The following is a 21,884-nucleotide window of genomic DNA, read 5'->3' as shown; positions in this document are numbered from 1 at the left end:
AGGCGAGGGCTCGACTTTCTGACAAAAAAAAAAAAAAAAAGGAGTCACAGTCAGCACGCAGGACCGAAGAGGCGGAAGCAGCTGGGAGACCCTGCTCGCCAGCATGTGGAATCGACCAGGACGGACCGGCGGGCAACCAGGCCCCGCCCCCAGGACGGGCCTCGCCCCACCCCGGCCGGCCGGCCGCTCCGCGGAGCCACCAGGGGTCGCTGCGCGCCGTCTGGGCGACAGCCGGCCTCTCTTCCCCGCCTCCCCTTCGCTGCTCCGCCCCCGGGGCGGTGTCGGCGCCAAAATCAAACCCGCTTGGGCCCGCCCCGCCCCTCGCCGCGCTCGGGCCCCGCCGCCGGAAGACGCGCCGCCCGCGCAATGGTAAGAGCTGGGGGCGCGCTCCCCGCTTCCCCTCTTCCATAGTGGCCCGACTGCAGAGCCCCTCGGCTGCGTGCCACCGGGGCCCGGCGTTGGCCCCCGAGTGGGCGGCAGAGGCCGCTCCCCCGCCAGGGCGACGCCCCGGCCGCCCGGCGCTTTTCGGCTCCCGCCGCCTGAGCCCCTAGGCTGAGGCGCCGCGCTGGGATCCCCGTCCTTGTGTCCCCCGGCTCCCTCCCGGGTGGGTCAGGTTAAATACGGGCGTTCGAGTACGTGCCCCGAGTGTCTCACGAACTCAGCAGTCTGTTAGCAAGGCCACGAGTCACTTCAGAAGCGGTGCCCAGGCTCCCCGCTTCCGGCCACCATAGGCGCCGCCACCGGTGGAGAACAGGGAACGGGTGTCGGCGGGCAGCGCCGGGGGGTTCCGGGGGCCTGAGGAGCTTGCTTGATCTTTGAAGATTGAGTGGTTTGGGGCGTTGTAGCATTTATAGCACATTTCAGTATTGGTCACAATTTCCAAAGTGACGTAACAAATCTTCATTTTATGCCAGTTAGAGGATTTCTGTGAAAATGCGTTGGTTTTAACGAAGGGCCGGGCTGCCCTTTTGTGTTTTCGGAGTCGCTTTATTAGGGAAGCACCGTACCGACTTCGTCTTCCTTGCATTGCCTGATTGGGTTAAGCCCTGGTTAGATTCCAAATCGTCTCTTTCTCTTTGTGAATTTAATGTCTCTCTGCTCATCAAATCATTTTCATAAACCTTCAGAGTTCCATCCCCCACCCCCTTCTGTTGGCAGAGAATCACCGTCTAGTGAAGTGGATCTAAGATTTTAATATCTTAAGTGGCCGTTATTTTGCCAAGCTGGTGGTGGACGGAGATATAGGTTGTACGATGTTTATTTGAAGATATTTGCCCAGATGTAATCAAATCTGATAACGGTTTCTTTGTGGTTAAACTAACAACCCAGCCACCTGGGCATAAAATGGTGTAGGAAGCCAAACAGGCCCACACTTAAATCTGGTACCAGTGTTCCGTGATACCATATTTCTCCTTTATAGAGTTACTGGCCTGATAGAACTGACTACTGAGTACTATGCAGCCCATATGCATTAATTTTTTGGTTTTTGTCTTTTTACCTAATATCTTTCTACACCTACATCACCTTCTAATACTAGTTTAATGTGCTATTAACTCTTTTCTGATGTTTACCTCTAGTAATGGAGAAACATGGAACAAGTTAGAATAAAACTTTTTGTAAGAGACATACTTCCTATTTTTCATGTATTATTAAGAACTAAGTTTACTGTTATATTGATCAAAGATAACTTTTGTTCTTTTCCTGATTGTGAATTAATAGCTGTTTCGATTTTGGTTGCGCTTGCTGGGTAAACAGTAGTTATAAGTCCAAGCATATTTTTGGAATTGGAGAAATGTGGTGTGGCCAGCCACTTCTGAGGGCAGCAAATACCATCTAATTTTAATTCTTCAAAATTGTATTAGTGGGCTTCCCTGGTGGCGCAGTGGTTGAGAGTCCGCCTGCCGATGCAGGGGATGCGGGTTCGTGCCCCGGTCTGGAAGGATCCCGTGAGCCGTGGCCACTGAGCCTGCGCGTCCGGAGCCTGTGCTCCGCAACGGGAGAGGCCACAGCGGTGAGAAGCCCGCGTACCGCAAAAAAAAAAAAAAAAAAAATTGTATTAGTGATCAACAGGGCTGACTTTAGAAAAGTTTTTTGCGGAAACTTAGTTCCCCGACCAGGGATCGAACCCGTGCCCGCTGCAGTGGAAGCGCAGAGCCCTAACCACTGAACCACTTAGGATTTCTCTAACTCCTAGTTGGAGAAGTTTCCTTCATTGTCCTCAAGTCAAATTTTGAGCCCCCTTACTTACTAATTTGAGTGTATCTCTAACTTATACTACGAGGAGATTTTCTTTAATCCTAAGTATTACATGAGCCCTTGTTGATTTTTTGGAGAAATTTCTAAATATGAAGTAATATGGCATCCTTTTACATTAGTTACTTGTAAAAGGCCATGATACTCTCCCAAGGTGTTTAGTAATGAAAACTCTTCGTAGTGGTGAAGGAGACTGATGAATAAGTTAGCCTGAAATCAGTGTTAGCGGATGATACACCTCATCCATATTTCTTTTCTTTTTTGTATCTTTATTGGAGTATAATTGCTTTACAATGGTGTGTTAGTTTCTGCTTTATAACAAAGTGAATCAGTTATACATATACATATGTTCCCATATCTCTTCCCTCTTGCATCTCCCTCCCTCACACCCTCCCTATCCCACCCCTCTAGGTGGTCACAAAGCACCGAACTGCTCTCCCTGTGCTATGCGGCTACTTCCCACTAGCTATCTACCTTACGTTTGGTAGTGTATATATGTCCATGCCTTTCTCTCACTTTGTCACAGCTTACCCTTCCTGATCCCCATATCCTTAAGTCCATTGTCTAGTAGGTCTGTGTCTTTATTCCTGTCTTACCCCTAGGTTCTTCATGACATTTTTTTTCTTAGATTCCATATATATGTGTTAGCATACGGTATTTGTCTTTCTCTTTCTGACTTACTTCACTCTGTATGACAGACTCTACGTCTATCCACCTCATTACAAATAGCCCAGTATCGTTTCTTTTTATGGCTGAGTAATATTCCATTGTATATATGTGCCACATCTTCTTTATCCATTCATCCGATGATGGATACTTAGGTTGTTTCCATCTCCAGGCTGTTGTAAATAGAGCTGCAATGAACATTTTGGTACATGACTCTTTTTGAATTATGGTTTTCTCAGGGTATGTGCCCAGTAGTGGGATTGCTGGGTCATATGGTAGTTCTATTTGTAGTATTTTAAGGAACCTCCATACTGTTCTCCATAGTGGCTGTACCAATTCACATTCCCACCAGCAGTGCAAGAGTGTTCCCTTCTCTCCACACCCTCTCCAGCATTTATTGTTTCTAGATTTTTTGATGATGGCCATTCTGACTGGTGTGAGATGATATCTCATTGTAGTTTTGATTTGCATTTCTCTAATGATTAATGATGTTGAGCATTCTTTCATGTGTTTGTTGGCACTCTGTATATCCTCTTTGGAGAAATGTCTATTTAGGTCTTCTGCCCATTTTTGGATTGGGTTGTTTGTTATTTTGTGATTGAGCTGCATGAGCTGCTTGTAAATTTTGGAGATTAATCCTTTGTCAGTTGCTTCATTTGCAAATATTTTCTCCCATTCTGAGGGTTGTCTTTTGGTCTTGTTTATGGTTTCCTTTGCTGTGCAAAAGCTTTGAAGTTTCATTAGGTCCCATTTGTTTATTTTTGTTTTTATTTCCATTTCTCTAGGAGGTGGGTCAATAAGGATCTTGCTGTGATTTATGTCATAGTGTTCTGCCTATGTTTTCCTCTAAGAGTTTGATAGTTTCTGGCCTTACATTTAGGTCTTTCATCCATTTTGAGCTTATTTTTGTGTATGGTGTTAGGGAGTGATCTAATCTCATACTTTTACATGTACCTGACCAGTTTTCCCAGCACCACTTGTTGAAGAGGCTGTCCTTTCTCCACTGTACATTCCTGCCTCCTTTATCAAAGATAAGGTGACCATATGTGCGTGGGTTTATCTCTGGGCTTTCTATCCTGTTCCATTGATCTATCTTTCTGGTTTTGTGCCAGCACCATACTGTCTTGATTACTGTAGCTTTTTAGTATAGTCTGAAGTCAGGGAGCCTGATTCCTCCAGCTCCGTTTTTCGTTCTCAAGATTGCTTTGACTATTCGGGGTCTTTTGTGTTTCCATACAAATTGTGAAATTTTTTGTTCTAGTTCTGTGAAGAATGCCAGTGGGAGTTTGATAGGGATTGCATTGAATCTGTAGATTGCTTTGGGTAGTAGAGTCATTTTCACAATGTTGATTCTTCCCATCCAAGAACATGGTATATCTCTCCATCTATTTGTATCATCTTTAATTTCTTTCATCAGTGTCTTATAATTTTCTGCATACAGGTATTTTGTCTCCTTAGGTAGGTTTATTACTAGACATTTTATTCTTTTTGTTGCAATGGTAAATGGGAGTGTTTTCTTGATTTCACTTTCAGATTTTTCATCATTAGTGTATAGGAATGCCAGAGATTTCTGTGCATTAATTTTGTATCCTGCTACTTTAGCAAATTCATTGATTAGCTCTAGTAGTTCTCTGGTAGCATCTTTAGGATTCTCTATGTATAGTATCATGTCATCTGCAAACGGTGACAGCTTTACTTTTTCTTTTCCGATTTGTATTCCTTTTATTTCCTTTTCTTCTCTGATTGCTGTGGCTAAAACTTCCAAAACTATGTTGAATAAGAGTGGTGAGAGTGGGCAACCTTGTCTTGTTCCTCATCTTAGTGGAAATGCTTTCAGTTTTTCACCATTGAGGACGATGTTGGCTGTGGGTTTGTCATATATGGCCTTTATTATGTTGAGGAAAGTTCCCTCTATGCCTACTTTCTGGAGGGTTTTTATCATAAATGGGTGTTGAATTTTGTCAAAAGCTTTCTCTGCATCTATTGAGATGACCATATGGTTTTTCTCCTTCAACTTGTTAATATGGTGTATCACATTGATTGATTTGTGTATGTTGAAGAATCCTTGCATTCCTGGAATAAACCCCACTTGATCATGGTGTATGATCCTTTTAATGTGCTGTTGGATTCTGTTTGCTAGTATTTTGTTGAAGATTTTTGCATCTATATTCATCCGTGAGGTTGGCCTGTAGTTTTCTTTCTTTGTGACATCCTTGTCTGGTTTTGGTATCAGGGTGATGGTGGCCTTGTAGAATGAGTTTGGGAGTGTTCCTCCTTCTGCTATATTCTGGAAGAGTTTGAGAAGGATAGGTGTTAGCTCTTCTCTAAATGTTTGAAAGAATTCGCCTGTGAAGCCATCTGGTCCTGGGCTTTTGTTTGTTGGAAGACTTTTATTCACAGTTTCAATTTCAGTGCTTGTGATTGGTCTGTTCATATTTTCTACTTCTTCCTGATTCCATCCATATTTCTTGAGTGACTTTAATAAGCTGTTGAGCTGAGTGATAAGAGCTTTCCTAAAACAGTGTGCCCTCAGGACATTAGATTCTCCTCATTGCCTGCCTCTGCGTGGCAGATTCTTGCGGAGTCCAGGGTCTCTCAGGGAGCCGTTTATAATAACAAAATATTAGGAGCCTTTTCTAAAGCTTTGGCTCTATTTTCCACTGATGCAGCCACAAACTAAAGTCCTAAGGGGATTCTCATTGCCCCACAGTGCCCTGACTTAACCTTCAGATTCTGGGCTGAGAGAAACAGTGTTTTCAATCCTGGGGCACAATTAAAGCACCTCAAGATTTTAAAAATATGAGGCCAAGGGGCCCCATTTCAGAGATTCTGATTCATTTCTTATGGGATGTGCCTGGGCATCAGTAGTTTTAAAAGCTCCTGAGATGATTCTAATCTCTGTGTATGGCAGTTTGAGACCAAGTGGACTAGAGAAATAGCTGAATGGGCCTTCTGAGTGTGGATATCTTGCTTTATTCAGATACTGCAGAAGCCAGTGTGAAGGGAGGCTAATAACGTAATACTGAACTCTAGCTCTCTACCCTAGGTTTAGTGAACGTGTCTTCATAGTGTATGGTTTCATGGAACTGAGATTCCTTTGGTTTATCTCTCCAAGTAAGGCAATATATGGTTATCACAGACTTCCTTATTATCAGTTCACCCTGAAATGTATTTATGGGAGTGCAGAGAGGTGTTGTGGGATTTGAGAGTCTGAGTGGCCTCAAATTTTAGATACATGGTCCTGATATTGAGGGCTGGTCTTTACAACTGCTCTTCTAACCTGGCACTAACCTCTGGGAAGGCAAAGGCAGTTCATGTTCTGAAGAATTCTTTTTGTTTTGTTTTGCTTTGTTTTATTGAATGAAAGAGTCTTTAAATTCTATAGTACTTTACAGTTTTCAAGTTTCACACATATGATTTCATATAATCCCATAATAACGCTTTTCTCTCCCCACCCCTATTTTGCCCCTCCCCCATCCTTCTCCCCACTGATAAACACTAGTTTGTTCTCTATATCTGTGAGTTTGCTCCTTTTTGTTTTGTTACTAGTTTGTTGTATTTTTTAGATTCCACATATAAATGATATCATACAGTGTTTGTCTTTCTCTGACTTATTTCACTTAGCCCTCCAAGTCCATCCATGTTGCCACTTTTTTATGACTGAGTCATAAAAATCCATTGTGTGTGTGTGTGTGTGTATGTACATATGTATATAAGTACACATGTATATGTGTATTATACATATACCACATTTTCTTTATCCATTCATCTGTTGATGGACACTTAGGTTGCTACCATATCTTGGCAAATGTAAATAATGCTACTATGAACACTGGGGTGCATGTATCTTTTTGAATTAGTGTTTTTGTTTCTTTGGGATATATACACAAAGGAGTGGAATTGCTGGGTTATATGGTGGTTCTATTTTTAGTTTTTTGAGAAAGCTCCACATTGTTTTCCACAGTGGCTGCACCAATTTACATTCCCACCGAAGTGTACGAGGGTTCCCTTTTCTCCACATTGTCACCAGTTTGTTATTTGTGGTCTTTTTGATGATGGCCATTCTGACAGGTGTGAGGTGATATCTCACTGTGTTTTTTTTATTTGTTTGTTTCATTTTTTTTGTTTGTTTTTGTTTTTTGGCTGTGTTGGGTCTCTGTTGCTGCACGTGGGCTTTCTCTAGTTGCAGCAAGTGAGGGCTACTCTTCATTGTGGTGCGCAGGCTTCTCATTGTGGTGGCTTCTCTTGTTGCACAGCATGGGCTCTAGGCGTGCGGGCTTCATTAGTTGCAGCTCGAGGGCTCAGTAGTTGTGGCGTGCGGGCTCAGTAGTTGTGGCTCATGGGCTGTAGAGCGCAGGCTCAGTAGTTGTGGCGCACGGGCTTAGTTGCTCTGCAGCATGTGGGATCTTCCCGGACCAGGGCTTGAACCCGTGTCTCCTGCATTGGCAGGCAGATTCTTAACCACTGGGTCACCAGAGAAGTCCTCACTGCGGTTTTGATTTGCATGAGAGGAAGGTGTTTTAGATAGAACAACATTTTTTAAAAGGCACAGAAATGGGAAAGAGCATGTTGCAAGTGGAGAATTACAAGTAGTTTTTGTATTACAGCTTAAATTGCTTAGTTCTTCATGTTGTTATGGTAAATTTGAGGTGGGGAGTGGTACCTGTGAGAGGTAGGTTGGGGTCAGGTGACAGAAGGCCTTGTATGTCATTCTAGGGTGATTGGATACTTCTGGATGGTTGAGAGCCACTGAAGAGTTTTAAGCAAGGGAGAGGCATGGGTAGGCATGGCAAAGGAGAGGTTTGCTTTTTGGCAGCGTGGAATGTGGCTGGAGGGTGGGACAAAGTATGGTTAGCAGACTGCAGGTATGTAGTAGGGAACAGATAATCAAGGCCTCTTCTAAGGTAGAGGTAGTAGGGATGGAGCAGACAGGATCGATTTGAGAAACAGTTAAGCCCTGAAATTGGCAGAACTTGGTGATTGGTTGGATATGGAGTAAGAGAGATGAAGGAACCTAGGGTGACTGCCAGGCCTCTGGCTCGGGTAACAAGGTGGAATCTAACTGAACTCAAGATCCAGAACAGCAGGTTTGGGGAGTAGATGTGGGAGAGGAGAGGTCAGTTTAGACCTGCTGAGTTTGACGTCTATTCAGCAGACAGGTAGGTACGTGAGATTGGAGCTCAGGCGCCCACTTAATCCAATGATGTAAAGATTTGAGTTCTCAGCATAGGTGTTTGTTAAAACCATGAAAGCAGGTGAGATCAAAGAAAAGGTGTGAGGGGAGAGGGGATCATTAGAGAAAGAACCCTGGGGAACTGCAGTATTTAAAATTGTGGACAGAGGGAAAAGAGAAAAAGATAAACTTTGAGGCTACTTATTTTACCTGTGCAACTCATCAAGGAACACTGGATAATTTGCTGTGGAAAGGGGTTAATGGGTTTCTAGACCATGTACTCTGGAATGCATTCAGAATGGCAATTCCAAATTCCTTTCCTTGTCTAGTGTAGGCTCTCGTTTCTGATGGAGTTTATAATTGGATAGGTTTATTATTGTTGGTTTATTTATGCCTGCTTTTTATGTGGTATAAAGTATTTTAGAGTTCTTACTAAACAATTTATGTTCCTCTATAATCCCATGCAATTTTTAAGAAAGATGCAGATTACTTCAGAAACATTAGTGTGGAATCCTCCATGAGAGTACTAGAGATTATGGTTCTCGTTCTCTTTTGTTATTTTCTGTGAATATTTGCTTTGAGGAAATTTGGCGTTTTGAAAATTCAGACTTTAGCTTTAGGTATATACCCTATATAAAATATATGGTAAAATTTATTATTAAAATACATTTCAGTTACATCTTTTAAAAAAATATTTATTTAATTTTATTGTTTATTTTCTTTATTTTTTTGGCTGCGTTGGGTCTTTGTTGGGGCATGCGAGATCTTTTTCATTGCAGTGCATGGGCTCTTCATTGTGGCCTGCAGGTTTTCTCTCTCTAGTTGTGGCACGCAGGCTCCAGAGCACGTGGGCTCTCTAGTTTGCGGCATGCAGTCTCTCTCGTTGAGGCACGCGAGCTCAGTAGTTGTGGTGCGTGGGCTTAGTTGCCCCGCGGCATGTGGGATCTTAGTTCCCTGACCAGTGATTGAACCTGCATCCCTGGCATTGGGAGGCAGATTCTTTACCACTGGACCACCGGGTAAGTCCCTCAGTTACATCTTAATTATCTTAATTTCAAGTTAGCTAAAGGGTAGTGACAGGATAATAATAACCTGAAGTAGGCTTTCATTTTCTACTTGGACATGGTTTTCCTTCCTCCAGCCTTCCCTCCACAATGTCACCTAACTCTTATTTTGTCACTCCCTGCTTTAGAAATTGCTCAGTAGCTCCTCGTGGCCTGAAGTCAAGTCTGCTCTCTTTGGCTGGACAGTCAGCCTTCCATAATCTGGCCCCAGACAACCTTTCTTGTCTCATCTGCCACTCCATCTGCATACTCCACTTGTATAATAATCATCCCTGAGTGTTTGTCTTTCTGGAGCATTCCATGTACTTCTGTAACACTGTGCCTGTGTGTGATCTGTCCAGGACACCCTTCTCACCATTTCTCAACTTGCCAAAATCTTGTTCATCTCTAGCCTTCCTAGCTAACCCTCCTCCCTTTCCAGGGTGGAATTAATTTATTCTTTCCTGGGTAGCAATTTGTACATGTACCTGTTCATTAACTATAAGTAGTTATGTCTATTTATTTTCCTTGAGAGATTCTTTTGAAGGTAAATACAGTGACTTATTGGATCATTTGATAAATATTGAATTTCTACAAAATGCCAGGCACTGTCTCAGTCACAGTTCTTATTATACTGGCAGCACCTACCACAAGGCTTGGCATAAAGTAGTAGAGTTGTTAAAAATCCATCTTGAGGCCTCACTCTGAGGGTTATTAAACCTCTTGGTCTCAGATGAGACCATGCATTATTTCTGATAATGTTTTGAACCAAGTTGTCTTAAAAAGCATTGTTTTGTTTTGTTTTTTAATTGCACTGTTTACTTTTTAACTTTTGTGCTTTAGTCGAAGAAAAAAGGACTAAGTGCAGAGGAAAAGAGAGCCCGCATGATGGAAATATTTTTTGAGACGGTAAGTCATTTTCCTTAAGATTTTTAGTATTTTGTGTAATTTTCTCCTTAAGTTTATGTCATCCAGTGTTAACTGTACCTTTTTTTATTAGAAATCAATAGTGACCAATTTCCTAAAGAATGAATAAAATTCTACAAACACTTGTGGTTCCTGTGAGCTGTGAAGCATGAAAAAATCCTATCCCAGGGTTTGTAGAGTCTCTTCTATCCAGACTGCCCTATACTCTGGCACCATAATTAACTTTCTGAAGCATATATTTGATTGTGTCCCCTTTTACCTGAAAATAATAATGATAATAGCTCACATCTACTGAGTGCTTCCTAGGTGCCATTCACTATTCTAAGCACTTGGTGTAGTTATCTGATCTTATCCTTTTTAACCTTCTGAGATCCTCATTCTACAGATCTGGACATCTGAGACACAGCCTAAGATACCAGCCCTGGATCTCAAAACAAGAAGTGATAGTAGTAGGATAAAAACCCAGGGGGGATCATCTGATTATAGAGATAGTGCTAAATACAGCCTCTTTACATTTATAAGCCTGCATATGGTATAACACACATGTGATGGTACATAGCCTCCTTAATTTACTCCAGTTATTCGTGCCTGCCACTAACAGGAAATATGTTTGAAGTTTCTGCCCCTAAGTGGCAGAACCAGGATTCAAACCCAGTCACCTGGCTCTAGAGCCTATGTTCTGTACAGTGGCTTTTCTTGCTTCCAGGTTAAAATCCAAACTTTTGACCTACAAAAATATTAATTTCTTATGTCTTACCTCTTGACAGAACCTTCAAAGTCTGGTTTGGCCCCAACCTACTGGCTATTTTCATTATTTACAAATATCAATATGAAGAAGGTGGGGGAAACGGCAAAATAGAATGTAAAATTAATAAGTAATGATAATACTTGACATTTTCATTTTGATAATGCAGATTCTCAGTGAAACAAGTGAAGTATTGTGGGCACTTTTTTTTTAAACTGTTTGCCCTTTAAGTGAAATCTTACTAGTCTTACATACAATGACTTACTAAAAGTCATTGGCAATTCAGAACAGAGTATCATATTAATAATGATGATATGATTAGGACGATAAATTGATTACGTTTGTAGGTAAAGATTATGACTACTTATTCTGCTGAGCTGAAATATTTTTCCTATGGTCTTAGAGCAAGAAAAGTAGATTTAATTCCTAGCAGGCAGTGGAAAGCTGGGGAGAGTGGTGAGGGGAGTTAATTTGTTCTTTATGATATTGTTAGCTGTTTTTGATTAAAATTTTTTCAGCACTGCTCTCAATGACATTAAGACACTAATGACTAAGGTACCGTGACTATAATGAGTATTAGAAGTTAAAGAAGTTCAGTAGTCAATGAGTTTTTAGGTAAAGATAGGAATTAATTGTATTAATTGATTGATTTCAGTTCATATATTCCTATACATATCAATTCATATGAATACATACATAGATTTATTTGAAGTTACTAATTCTTTGCCTGTTACACTTAGGAAGGACATGGCCACAGTACAGCTCAAAGGTAGAGAACTTGTACCTGACGTCTGTTTTACCTGATAGCTCTGTGACGTTAAGCAAGTTACTTGACCTAAGTCTCAGTTTCTTCATCTATTAAAAAGGCTAATAATAATTGTACCTAGTTCACAAAGTTGGTATGAGGATTGAATGAAATAATCTGTGTAAAACATTATAATGCTCAGGTCATAAGTGCTTAATTAAAAGTTATCTAACTTTATAACTGTGTGTCTTCCATGGTATCTTTACACATAGTTTTTTGTTTTTGAGAGCTAGAACCATTGTGTTCATCTCTCCTTTATTATCTCTGTTTAATGTAGGGGAGAATCAATATTTACTTGAGACCATTTTCTCTGTCCATTTAAATGACCACACTTTAGTCCTGAGGCTAGTTCTTTGCAAGCCCATTTATTTACATAGCAACCCCAGTGGGGCAGCCAGTATGTCTGGGGCTTTTCCTTGATAACTACATCTAGGCAGATGTCTCAATGAGTTCATGTTCTTTTTCCTAAGGTTTTTGCGAATAGGTTTGATTAATTGGGTTTTTTTTAACGCATTAGAGGCCTGAAGTTAGTAATTTACTACATGTTCTCTGAGACCCTACAGAATTCTCTTTTAACAGTTTATTCCCAGATGTGCAAAAATTTATTTCACATTCTAGGACCAATGACTTAGTATTTTCCTTAATTTACTAAATCTTAAGTGTACTGAGATGAAGTTACTTTTTTCAACATTTTATTATTAAAGATGAAAGAACTTCACTGTGAATACCTATATGCCCAGCTTAGATTCTGCCGTTAACATTTTATACTCTACTTGCTTTATCATATATATATATATATTTTTTTTTTCATCTCTCCATTCCTTTATCCATCTATCAGTTCATCTTTTTTGCAGGGGGTTGTATATCTGGGCTACTGGTCTTTTGTCTGGTATGTTTTGTGAATATTGTCTAGTCAGTCTTTTCAGTTTCTTAACAGTGCACTTGGGTGAGCAGAAGTTTTAAATTTTTATGATGTCTAATTTCCATCCTATTGAAGTTACCTTTTCAAGTTTATGTTGGAAGAAATAGATCCCATATTTCCATAACACTAATCACAATAATTCTGTTCTAATTACTGAATACTTCAGTCTTTTCAAATATTTCACTTTTATTATCCAAGTTCTTTTTACCAGTTCAACCACAGCTTATTACAAGAAGAAAGGAGTATTCTGCATAGATTTTTTTTTCCAACCATAAGATTAAATATTCTCTGTGTATATCTTCCCATAATGTTTTGCTTTGCATGTGGTGGACATGCAGCATGTATGGGTGAATGATGATAGCCATAAATTGTATGTTTTTCTTACTTAGGTGTGGCTCTTCCATGAAACCTTAAATGTAAATAAATCTTGACAGCTGTCTGTTTTGCTTTTAGTTAGAACTGCTAATCTGTGATGTATGGTATATGCTAAGCAAAGCACTATTTGTGTTTTCTTCAAATCAAAGTGTCAGAGAAGCTGATTATCTCATGTTAACAAATGATTCATCATAACTAGATTTTATACTTCATTGGGAAGATGTTCTTTGCATTCTGCCCTCCAGTTACTTTAAAGAATTGTATGTTCATGCAAAATCTGTCCATTTTAGGTTCTGTTGAAGGTATTGAACAAGATAATTACAGTTTCTTCTAGCTCTAAAATTCTCGATTCTATTGCACTATTCACTTCCAGTCATAGTTTTTTAGTACAATATTTTATAAACATAATTATGGTAAATGTAAATATATAGTAGAAAATAAATGCATGTTTTTCATCTTTCAACTCTTTTAAACAGAAAGATGTATTTCAATTAAAAGACATGGAGAAGATTGCTCCCAAAGAAAAAGGCATTAGTAAGTATCAAAAAATGTGCCAGAATGTTTTGGTAAATACCCATCACCTTTCCTGCAACAGTCTTTCACTTCATGGAAACATAAATTTCTAGAGATGAAGAATGTTTATAAAAGTCCCAATATAATGTTTCTGGGCCATGACCATGATTCTTGTGTTTGAAATATCTGCTCTAGGGAAACTACAGTGGAATATGCATGCATGCCTGTGTGTGCACACACATACATATACATACACACAATTACACACATTTATTTATTTATGGGTATAATTTACTTCAGAAGAAGTAAAAACTTCTTCATGTATGTTCTGGTATTTGTTAAATGTGATTTACATAGTGTATTAGTTTTCTACGGCTGCTGTAACAAATTACCATAAACTTAATTTCTACTTAACACAGTAGAAATTTATTTTCTCATAATCTGGAGGCCAGAAGTCTAAAATCAAGGTGTTGGCAGGGTTGGTTCCTTCTGGAAGCTCTGAGGGAGAATCCATGTTATGCTTCTCCTAGCTTCTCGTGGCTGCCCACAGTGCTTGGCTTATAGACACATCATTCTAATTTCTGCCTCTGCCTTCACATGGCCTTCTGCATTTTTTTTTTTTCTCCTCTTCTGTGTCTTATAAGGACACGTGTCATTGGATTTGGGACCCACCCTAAATCCAGGATGATTTTATCATGAGGTCCTTAATTACCTCTCTATAGCACCTTTTCCAAAGTAAGGTCACATTCACAGGTTCTGGAGGTTATCTTTTGAGGGGTCACTACATATGATATATATTTTTTTAAACCTTACTTTCTGATTATATAAGCTATACATGTTATTTTAACAGATTTGGAAATTATAAAGAATATAATAAAAATAAAAGTTGTTCATAATCCCTCTATTCTGAGATCACCATTGTTAACATTTTGGTGTATTTTGATATCTTATTCTTAGGTTCTGTTTATCTGTGTTTGTATGTATCTGTCCATTTCTCTGAGAGGGAACCATGCTGCATATACAGTTTTGTGTTCGTGTATTTTTCCATATACCATCATATCATCTACACTTTCCTATGTCATTTGCTTTAAAAAAAATGATTTACAACATCTGCATCTCCTAATGTTTCATCCTGTGGCCACCCACTGTGCCATAATTTGCTTAGCCCATTAGCTATTGTTGACCATCTAGGTTGTTACCAAATTTTGCTGCTAAAATTAATGTGTAATTAACATGCCATCCATAAATTTTTTCTAAGACTTATTTTTTAGAGTATTTTTAGGTTCACAGCAAAATTGAGAGGAAGGCACAGTATTTCTCCTATACTTCCTGCCCCCACACATGCATAACTTCCCCTATTATCAAAATCATTTACCATCGTACATTTGTTACAGTTGACAAACCTGCATGGACACATCATAATCACACTAAGTCCATAATTTACATTAGCATTCACTCTTAGTGTTGTACATTCTATGGGTTTGGACAAAAATGTGTAATGACACGGATCCATAATTACGGTGTCATTATGGTATCATACACCATATTTTCACTGCCCCAAGAATCCTCTGCGCTTCTCCACCTATTCACCCCTTCCTCTCCCCCTGCTGTAAACTTTTTTTCAAATCTCATATTACTTCATTAAGAAATGTCCCCAGAAATAGAATAGAAAAAGAGACTTGTCTAGTTTTAGGCTTTTTATGTGTGTTCTCAAATCGCCTTCAGGAAAGGCTATTATACCCAAATTCGTTTCTCAGAACTATTTTCATTTTTAGAATTCTTTGACATTTCATTTTAGTTTGTACTTCTTTATACATGAGGTTGAATGTTTTGCATTTGGTGTAGACTTTATTTTTTTATTTATTAAATCTTTAAATATTTAATAGATTTTATTAAATTGGGGGATCTGCTCTAGGAAAAATTAAAATGGACTTTAAAATATGGATAATTTCTTGGTATAGTTTTATTTGATAGAAAGTAAGAATGGTTTATAATTTCAGACATTTGTGAAATATGACTTTGTATTTTTACATGCTATTTAAAAAACTCTTTTCTGATTTTTAATCTTACGCCTAACCATAACATCCAATATATTTATTTATTTATTGTTTAATTTTATATAGTAGTTTTGTTTTAGTTTCCTTAGCAAGGAAGGTAATACATGTTCATTGTTGGAAAAAAATATGAAAAATAAGCAAGAGGAAGGAAATAAAAATTGCCTCTTAACCTTAATTCAAGATAACTACTGTCACATATGTGCATACTGTCTTTTAACTTACTTTTCTATATAATACATTTTGGATGTATATATACCCAGGCCATTAAATATTTATAATGTAAATTTAATGAATGCATTGTGTATCATTACAAAAAAAGTACTTTTGAGTCCCATTATTGTACTGATTTCCAGGGTTTTGCTATTGAAAACAGTGCTTTGACAAGCATCCTTATACATATCCATCATTATTTTCTTTAGCTGAATTTATAAAAGTGAAATTTTTGCATAAGAGATATGCATAAACCTAAGGTTTTAGGTACATATTGCTACATTTTTCCACCCATGTTGAGAGTACCCATTTCCCTGAATCCTTTATTACAATTTTTAGTGTTTTAAATTTGGTAGTCGAGAGATCGTATCTCATGCTTTATTTTGCATTTCTTCAATTATTAGTGGGTTTGAACATTTTTCATGTTTATTGACGATATTATTACAAATATCATACATTTTAAAAAATATTTATTTATTTTATTTATTTTTTTGGCTGTGTCGGGTCTTAGTTGCAGCATGTGGGCTCTTCGTTGTGGTGCATGGGCTTCTCTCTAGTGTGGCGTGTAGGTTTTCTCTCTCTAGTTGTGGCGCATGGGCTTCAGGGCGCATGGGCTCTAGTTTGCGGCACGCAGGCTCTCTAGTTGAGGCACGCGAACTCAGTAGTTGTGGCACGGGCTTAGTTGCCCCCGGCATGTGGGATCTTAGTTCCCCAACCAGGGATTGAACCCGCGTCCCCCCTGCATTGGAAGGCGGATTCTTTACCACTGGACCACCAGGGAAGTCCCTGACCATACATATTTTATAGATGCCCATTGATCTATTTTATTTTTCTGTTGGAGTATTTGTCTTCTTTTGTTATTATTTTTAAAAGCTCCTTATTTATTAACTTATTGACTCAATCTATAATATTTATTGCAAGTGTTTCCCCAGTTATTGACCTTTTAATTTGATTTATGATGTGTCTTAATATGAAGTCTTTAAAAAATTATCTCTCCTAGCTGCTATGTCAGTAAAAGAAGTCCTTCAAAGCTTGGTTGATGATGGTATGGTTGACTGTGAGAGAATTGGAACATCTAATTATTATTGGGCTTTTCCAAGTAAAGCTCTTCACGCCAGGAAACGTAAGCTGGAGGTTCTGGAATCTCAGGTACACCACCACAATTTTTTTTTTAATATTTATTTATTTATTTGGCTGCATCAGGTCTTAGTTGCAGCATGAGGAATCTTTAGTTATGGCATGTGGGATCTAGTTCCCTGACCAGGGATTGAACCCAGGCCCCCTGCATTGGGAGCATGGAGTCTTAACCACTGGACCACCAGGGAAGTCCCACCACCACCACAATTTAAAATAATAGATTTGCTTTGTAAGAAAGAAATTTGTTTTACTTAATCCTCTTTTCATTTAGTGGCTTCCGTTAAATTTTTAATGTGCATTGTGGTACCATGACAATAACCCCATAAACAAGATGGCTACTAAGTGACTAATGGGCAGGATACACTGGACAAAGGGATGACTCACGTCCCATGTGGTATGAAGCAGGAAGGTGCAACGTTTCATTATGCTGCTCAGAATGGCATGCAATTTAAAACTTATGAATTGTTTATTTCTGGAATTTTCCATCTAATATTCTCAGACTGTGATTGACCACAGGTAACTGAAACCATGGAATATGAAACCACAGATATGAGGGGACTACTATATAGGCAAGGAATGAAACTTTAGGGAAAGGGGCTGTGGACTTGTTTTGGGGTGAAGGGAGAAAGAATCCCGATTTTTCTGGAAGATGACAAGAACAGGAAAAGTTATACAACAATAGTAAAGTAAATTAATTTCTCTCTGTTTAGAGGTTATGTGAGATTGTGTTTCTTCACAGGAAAATCCTCCTGAAACACCGCTTTTTAAAATGATGCTCCTGGGTTTAAGAAGGTTCAACTTTATGGGGAGCCTTCTTTCAGTCAGTGTTCTTAATTACAAGCAACACAAACTAACTCTGGCTGACATTAGCAGAAAAGAAATTTATTGAAAGATATAAGATAGACTTCCAGAATCATGGGGAAGGGTGGACACACAGTTCTAAAAGTAGGCAGGAACTGAGGGAGGATACACAGCCAGACCACAGCCAGAACACACCACGAAGCCTTTCTGGTGAGGATACTGGTGCCTCAAACACTGCACCGAACTCTATTGACATTGCTGACCTCAGAAGATAACTCCACTGGCACTCCTGGCTGAAGAACCAGATGTTGCTGCCACCAAAATAAAACAAACAAACAAAAAACCACCAAGAAACTTCTGTACCAGCTCACAATTCTGGAGGTACATGAGACTGGCCAAGCCTCGACCGTGTGCCCACACTCTAGTTATCAGGGGAACTGGAGAAGTAAATAATTGGGGTTTCTAGTTTCTATGGTGGGAGGTAGCTGCCTCCTTTTGGTGCCTGCAATTCGCCAAAGTAGGAAGGGGGTTTGGATCCTCCCATGATAGATACATACCCACAAAATAAATCAAGTGAAAAAGAACACAGGATTTGAAGTCAAAATAACAACAGATTTATTGGATACTTACTTTCCTTGGTGTGCCAGATACTGTTCTAGGCATTTGGAATCCATTAGCGAACAAAGAATGGAAGCAGGAAACCAGGTAGTTAAGTTCTTGGAATCATCCAGCTATGAAGTAATGGTGGTTTGAACCAAGGTCATAGCAGCCCACCTACACCCCCTCAGCCCTAGGCAACCACTAATTTACTTTCTGTGTCTGCAGATTTCCTTGTTCTGGATATTTCATATGAATGGAATCACATAATATGTGTCTTTCTTGACTTGCTTCTTTCATTTAGCGTAATGTTTTCATGGTTAATACATGCTGTAATATGTATCCGTATTTCATTCCTTTTTACGGCCAAATAATATTCCATTATTTGGATATACCACATTTTGTTTGTCTCCTCATCAGTTGATGGCCATTTATGTTATTTCCACCTTTTGACTGTTAGGAATAATGCTGCTATAAAATTTCATGTACAAGTTTTTATGTGGACATATGTTTTTATTTCTCTTGGGAATTTCTGGGTCATGATAACATTATATTTCATTGATTGAAGAACTTCCAGACTGTTTTCTAAAGTAGCTGCACCATTTTGCATTCCCACCAGTAGTGTATGAGGCTTCCAGTTTCATCACATCCTCACCAAAACTTGTTGTTACCTGACTTTTTGATTCCAGCCATCCTAGTGGGTTTGAAGTGGTATCTCATTATGGTTATGACTTTCATTTCCCTTATGACTAATCATGAGCATCTTTTCATATGTTTACTGGCCATTTGTATATCTTCCTTAGAGAAATGCCCATTCAGGTCCTTTGCCCATGTCTCATCTCTTAGACACGATGCTGCATTTTTAAAATTATTATTAGAGTATCGTTGATTTATAATGTTGTGTTAGTTTCAGGTGTACAGCCAAGTGAATCAGTTATATGTGTGTTTGTGTGTGTGTGTGTGTGTGTAATCTTTTTCAGATTCTTTTCCATTACAGTTTATTATAAGATATTGAATATAGTTCCCTGTGCTATACAGTAGGAGCTTGTTGCATATCTATGATGATGCATTTTGTTTCCTTGCTAGGAAACAACATGCATATTCATCACTCAGGATTGTTTTTTAAACTTAGTTATGCAATTAAAAACTTTATACAGGGTAATTTATTTTTAGGCCTTGTTACATTTTCCGGTCTTCATGACTTTTTGTTCTTGCTTTTACTCCCCTTGAGACTTCCCTCGTCTTTCCTTTCTACCTAGCCAGTTCTAAACATCTCCCCTCAGAAACCTTCTCAAGCTCCCATAGCTTACTGTGTTCTTGCCCCTCTATAAACTCCTGCAATATTTTTGGTTTTACCATAAATAAAATGTATGACTTTGGCAAATACTGCTGGTTGCCTGTCTAATAAACATTGCCCCCTTCTTCATTACTAACAAAACATTTACTATGCTGAGGGAGCAGTGTGTCTTGCTAAAAAATGTTTATCTTCCCAGATTCCCTTGCATCTAAGAATGGCAGTGGGAAACACTTTTGATGAATGAGATGTAAGTAGAAGACTAGCTTGAGGTTTCTGAGAAAATGTTCACTTTCCTGATAAAGGCAAAACCCCTTCTTCTTATCTGTGATATGGACATGAGATCATATTGTGATCCTAAGGTAACAAGTGTTAGGATGAAGACATTCCCTAAGAATGGCCGGACCTGGATTAAAAGGTTTGGGTCTCTGGTGGCATTTTTGACACACTGCACTAGCCTTAGACTGCCTTACCTCTGGACTTCAAATTGCATAAGAAAATTAAGCCCCCGTTTAATGTAGTTTTAGTCAAATACTCTATTTGTATTCTAAAAGTATATATCCAAAATGGCTAAATATGCTTTGAAGACTTTTTTTATATAAATGTGACTTAGATCTTGTATTAGTTATCTACTGCTGGAACAGAACTGCATACCCAAAACTTCATGGCTTAAAGAAACAAACATTCGTATCTCACAGTTTCTGTGGATCAGGTTTAGTGAGGCTCAAAGTCTCACATGAGGCTGTAGTTTAGTTAGGCTCAGAGTCTCACATGAGGCTCTAGTCAAACTGTTGGCCAGGGCTGCATTCTCATCAGAAGGCTCATCTGGGAGAAGATTTACTTCTGAACTCAATCTTAATGGTTATTGAATTTAGTTCCCTACAGGCTATGGGGCTGAGGTCTTCAGTTCCTGGAAGGCTATTGGACTGATGGCCTTAATTCCTTGATAGCTTTTAGCCAGCTGCCTCCCTTGTTCCTTATATCATGGGCTTCTCCATAGGACAGCTCACAATGTGGCAGCTGCCTTTCCTCAGAGGAAATGTGTGTGGAGAGTCCAAGACAGAAGCCACAGGGTTTTTTGTATCTTAATCTTGGAAATGACATCCCATCACCTCTGCCTCATTCCATTCCCTAGCAACAAATCATTAAATTTCATATTCAAGGAAAGATTGTACATGGGCATAAATACCAAGAGGCAAGGATCATTAGGACCATCTTAGAAGATACATATCACAGATTTTTCATTCCTTTTATTTCCCAAATGTATAAATCTTATCTTTTTGATTATTTTTTTAAAAAAGCTTTATTGAGGATTGAGATACCCAAATTGCTCATATTTAAAATTTATATACTGATAAGTTCTTTTTGTTTTTTTTGTGTTTTTTTGCGGTATACGGGCCTCTCACTGCTGTGGCCTCTCCCATCGCAGAGCACAGGCTCCAGATGCGTAGGCTCAGCAGCCATGGCTCATGGGCCCAGCCGCTCTGCGGCATGTGGGATCTTCCTGGACCGGGGCACAAACCCATGTCCACTGCATTGACAGGCAGACTCTCAACCACTGTGCCACCAGGGAAGCCCTATACTGATAAGTTTTGACATATATATACTTCCATGGAACCATCACCACCATCCAGATAAGGAGCATACCCATCACCCCTAAAATTTTCTTCATTCCCCTTTTTAATCTTTGTCTCCTGCCCACCACCCTCCCCCACCCCCCAACACACACACACTGCTTCCCTTGCCCCCATCCCCAGGCAACCACTGATTTGCCTTCTGCCATTATACATTAGTTTATATTTCCTAGAATTTTATATTAAGAGAACCATGCACTATATACTCTATTTCCTGGTTTCTTATACTTAGCATAACTAAGATGTATCCATGTTGCTGTATATTATTACTCATGCATTTTTGTTGCTGAATGGTATTTCATTGTATAGATATACAACAGTTGTTTACCTGTTGATGGACATTTGGGGGTTTTGTTTGTTGTAGTTTGGAGTTATTATAAATAAAGCTTCTATGAATATTCATATATGTCTTTGTATGAGCATATGTTTTCATTTATATTGTGTAAATACCTAGGGACGGAATGGCTGGATCATATGTTAGTTGTATGTATAAATTTTTAAGAGATTGCCAAGACTGTTTTCCAAAGCGCCTGTGCCATTTTAGGTTCCTACCAACAGTGTATGAGAGTTCTGGTCTCTCCACAACCTCATTAATACTTGGTATGATACCCATTCTAATAAGTATGTAGTGTTATCTTGTGGTTTTAGTTTCCATTTCCCTGGTGACTAGCAATGTTAAGTATTTTGCATGTGTTTGTTTGTCATCCATATATCTTCATTGATGAAGTGTCT

At 39.1% G+C, this 21,884-nt stretch overlaps 1 protein-coding gene across 2 annotated transcripts in view; it reads left to right on the top strand.

Moving 5' to 3' along the window:
• Positions 1-286: 286 nt before the first annotated feature.
• MND1 (meiotic nuclear divisions 1) overlaps positions 287-21,884 on the top strand; it is an 84,264-nt gene continuing 62,666 nt past the window's right edge. Inside the window, exons 1-4 of one of the 2 annotated variants that reach the window (XM_032633035.1) lie at positions 287-369; positions 9,979-10,044; positions 13,386-13,443; positions 16,690-16,838. In XM_032633035.1, the coding sequence (XP_032488926.1) occupies positions 367-369; positions 9,979-10,044; positions 13,386-13,443; positions 16,690-16,838 (276 nt within the window). In that variant the 5' untranslated portion in view covers positions 287-366. The remainder of the gene's footprint in view (positions 370-9,978; positions 10,045-13,385; positions 13,444-16,689; positions 16,839-21,884) is intronic. The other variant, XM_032633036.1, reaches the window with a different exon arrangement.

The sequence above is a fragment of the Phocoena sinus genome, chromosome 5 (genome assembly GCF_008692025.1).
Source record: "Phocoena sinus isolate mPhoSin1 chromosome 5, mPhoSin1.pri, whole genome shotgun sequence".
Taxonomy (NCBI): Eukaryota; Metazoa; Chordata; class Mammalia; order Artiodactyla; family Phocoenidae; genus Phocoena; species Phocoena sinus.
Note: the sequence above shows the minus strand (reverse complement) of the source record. Positions and strands in the feature narration are given on the sequence as shown.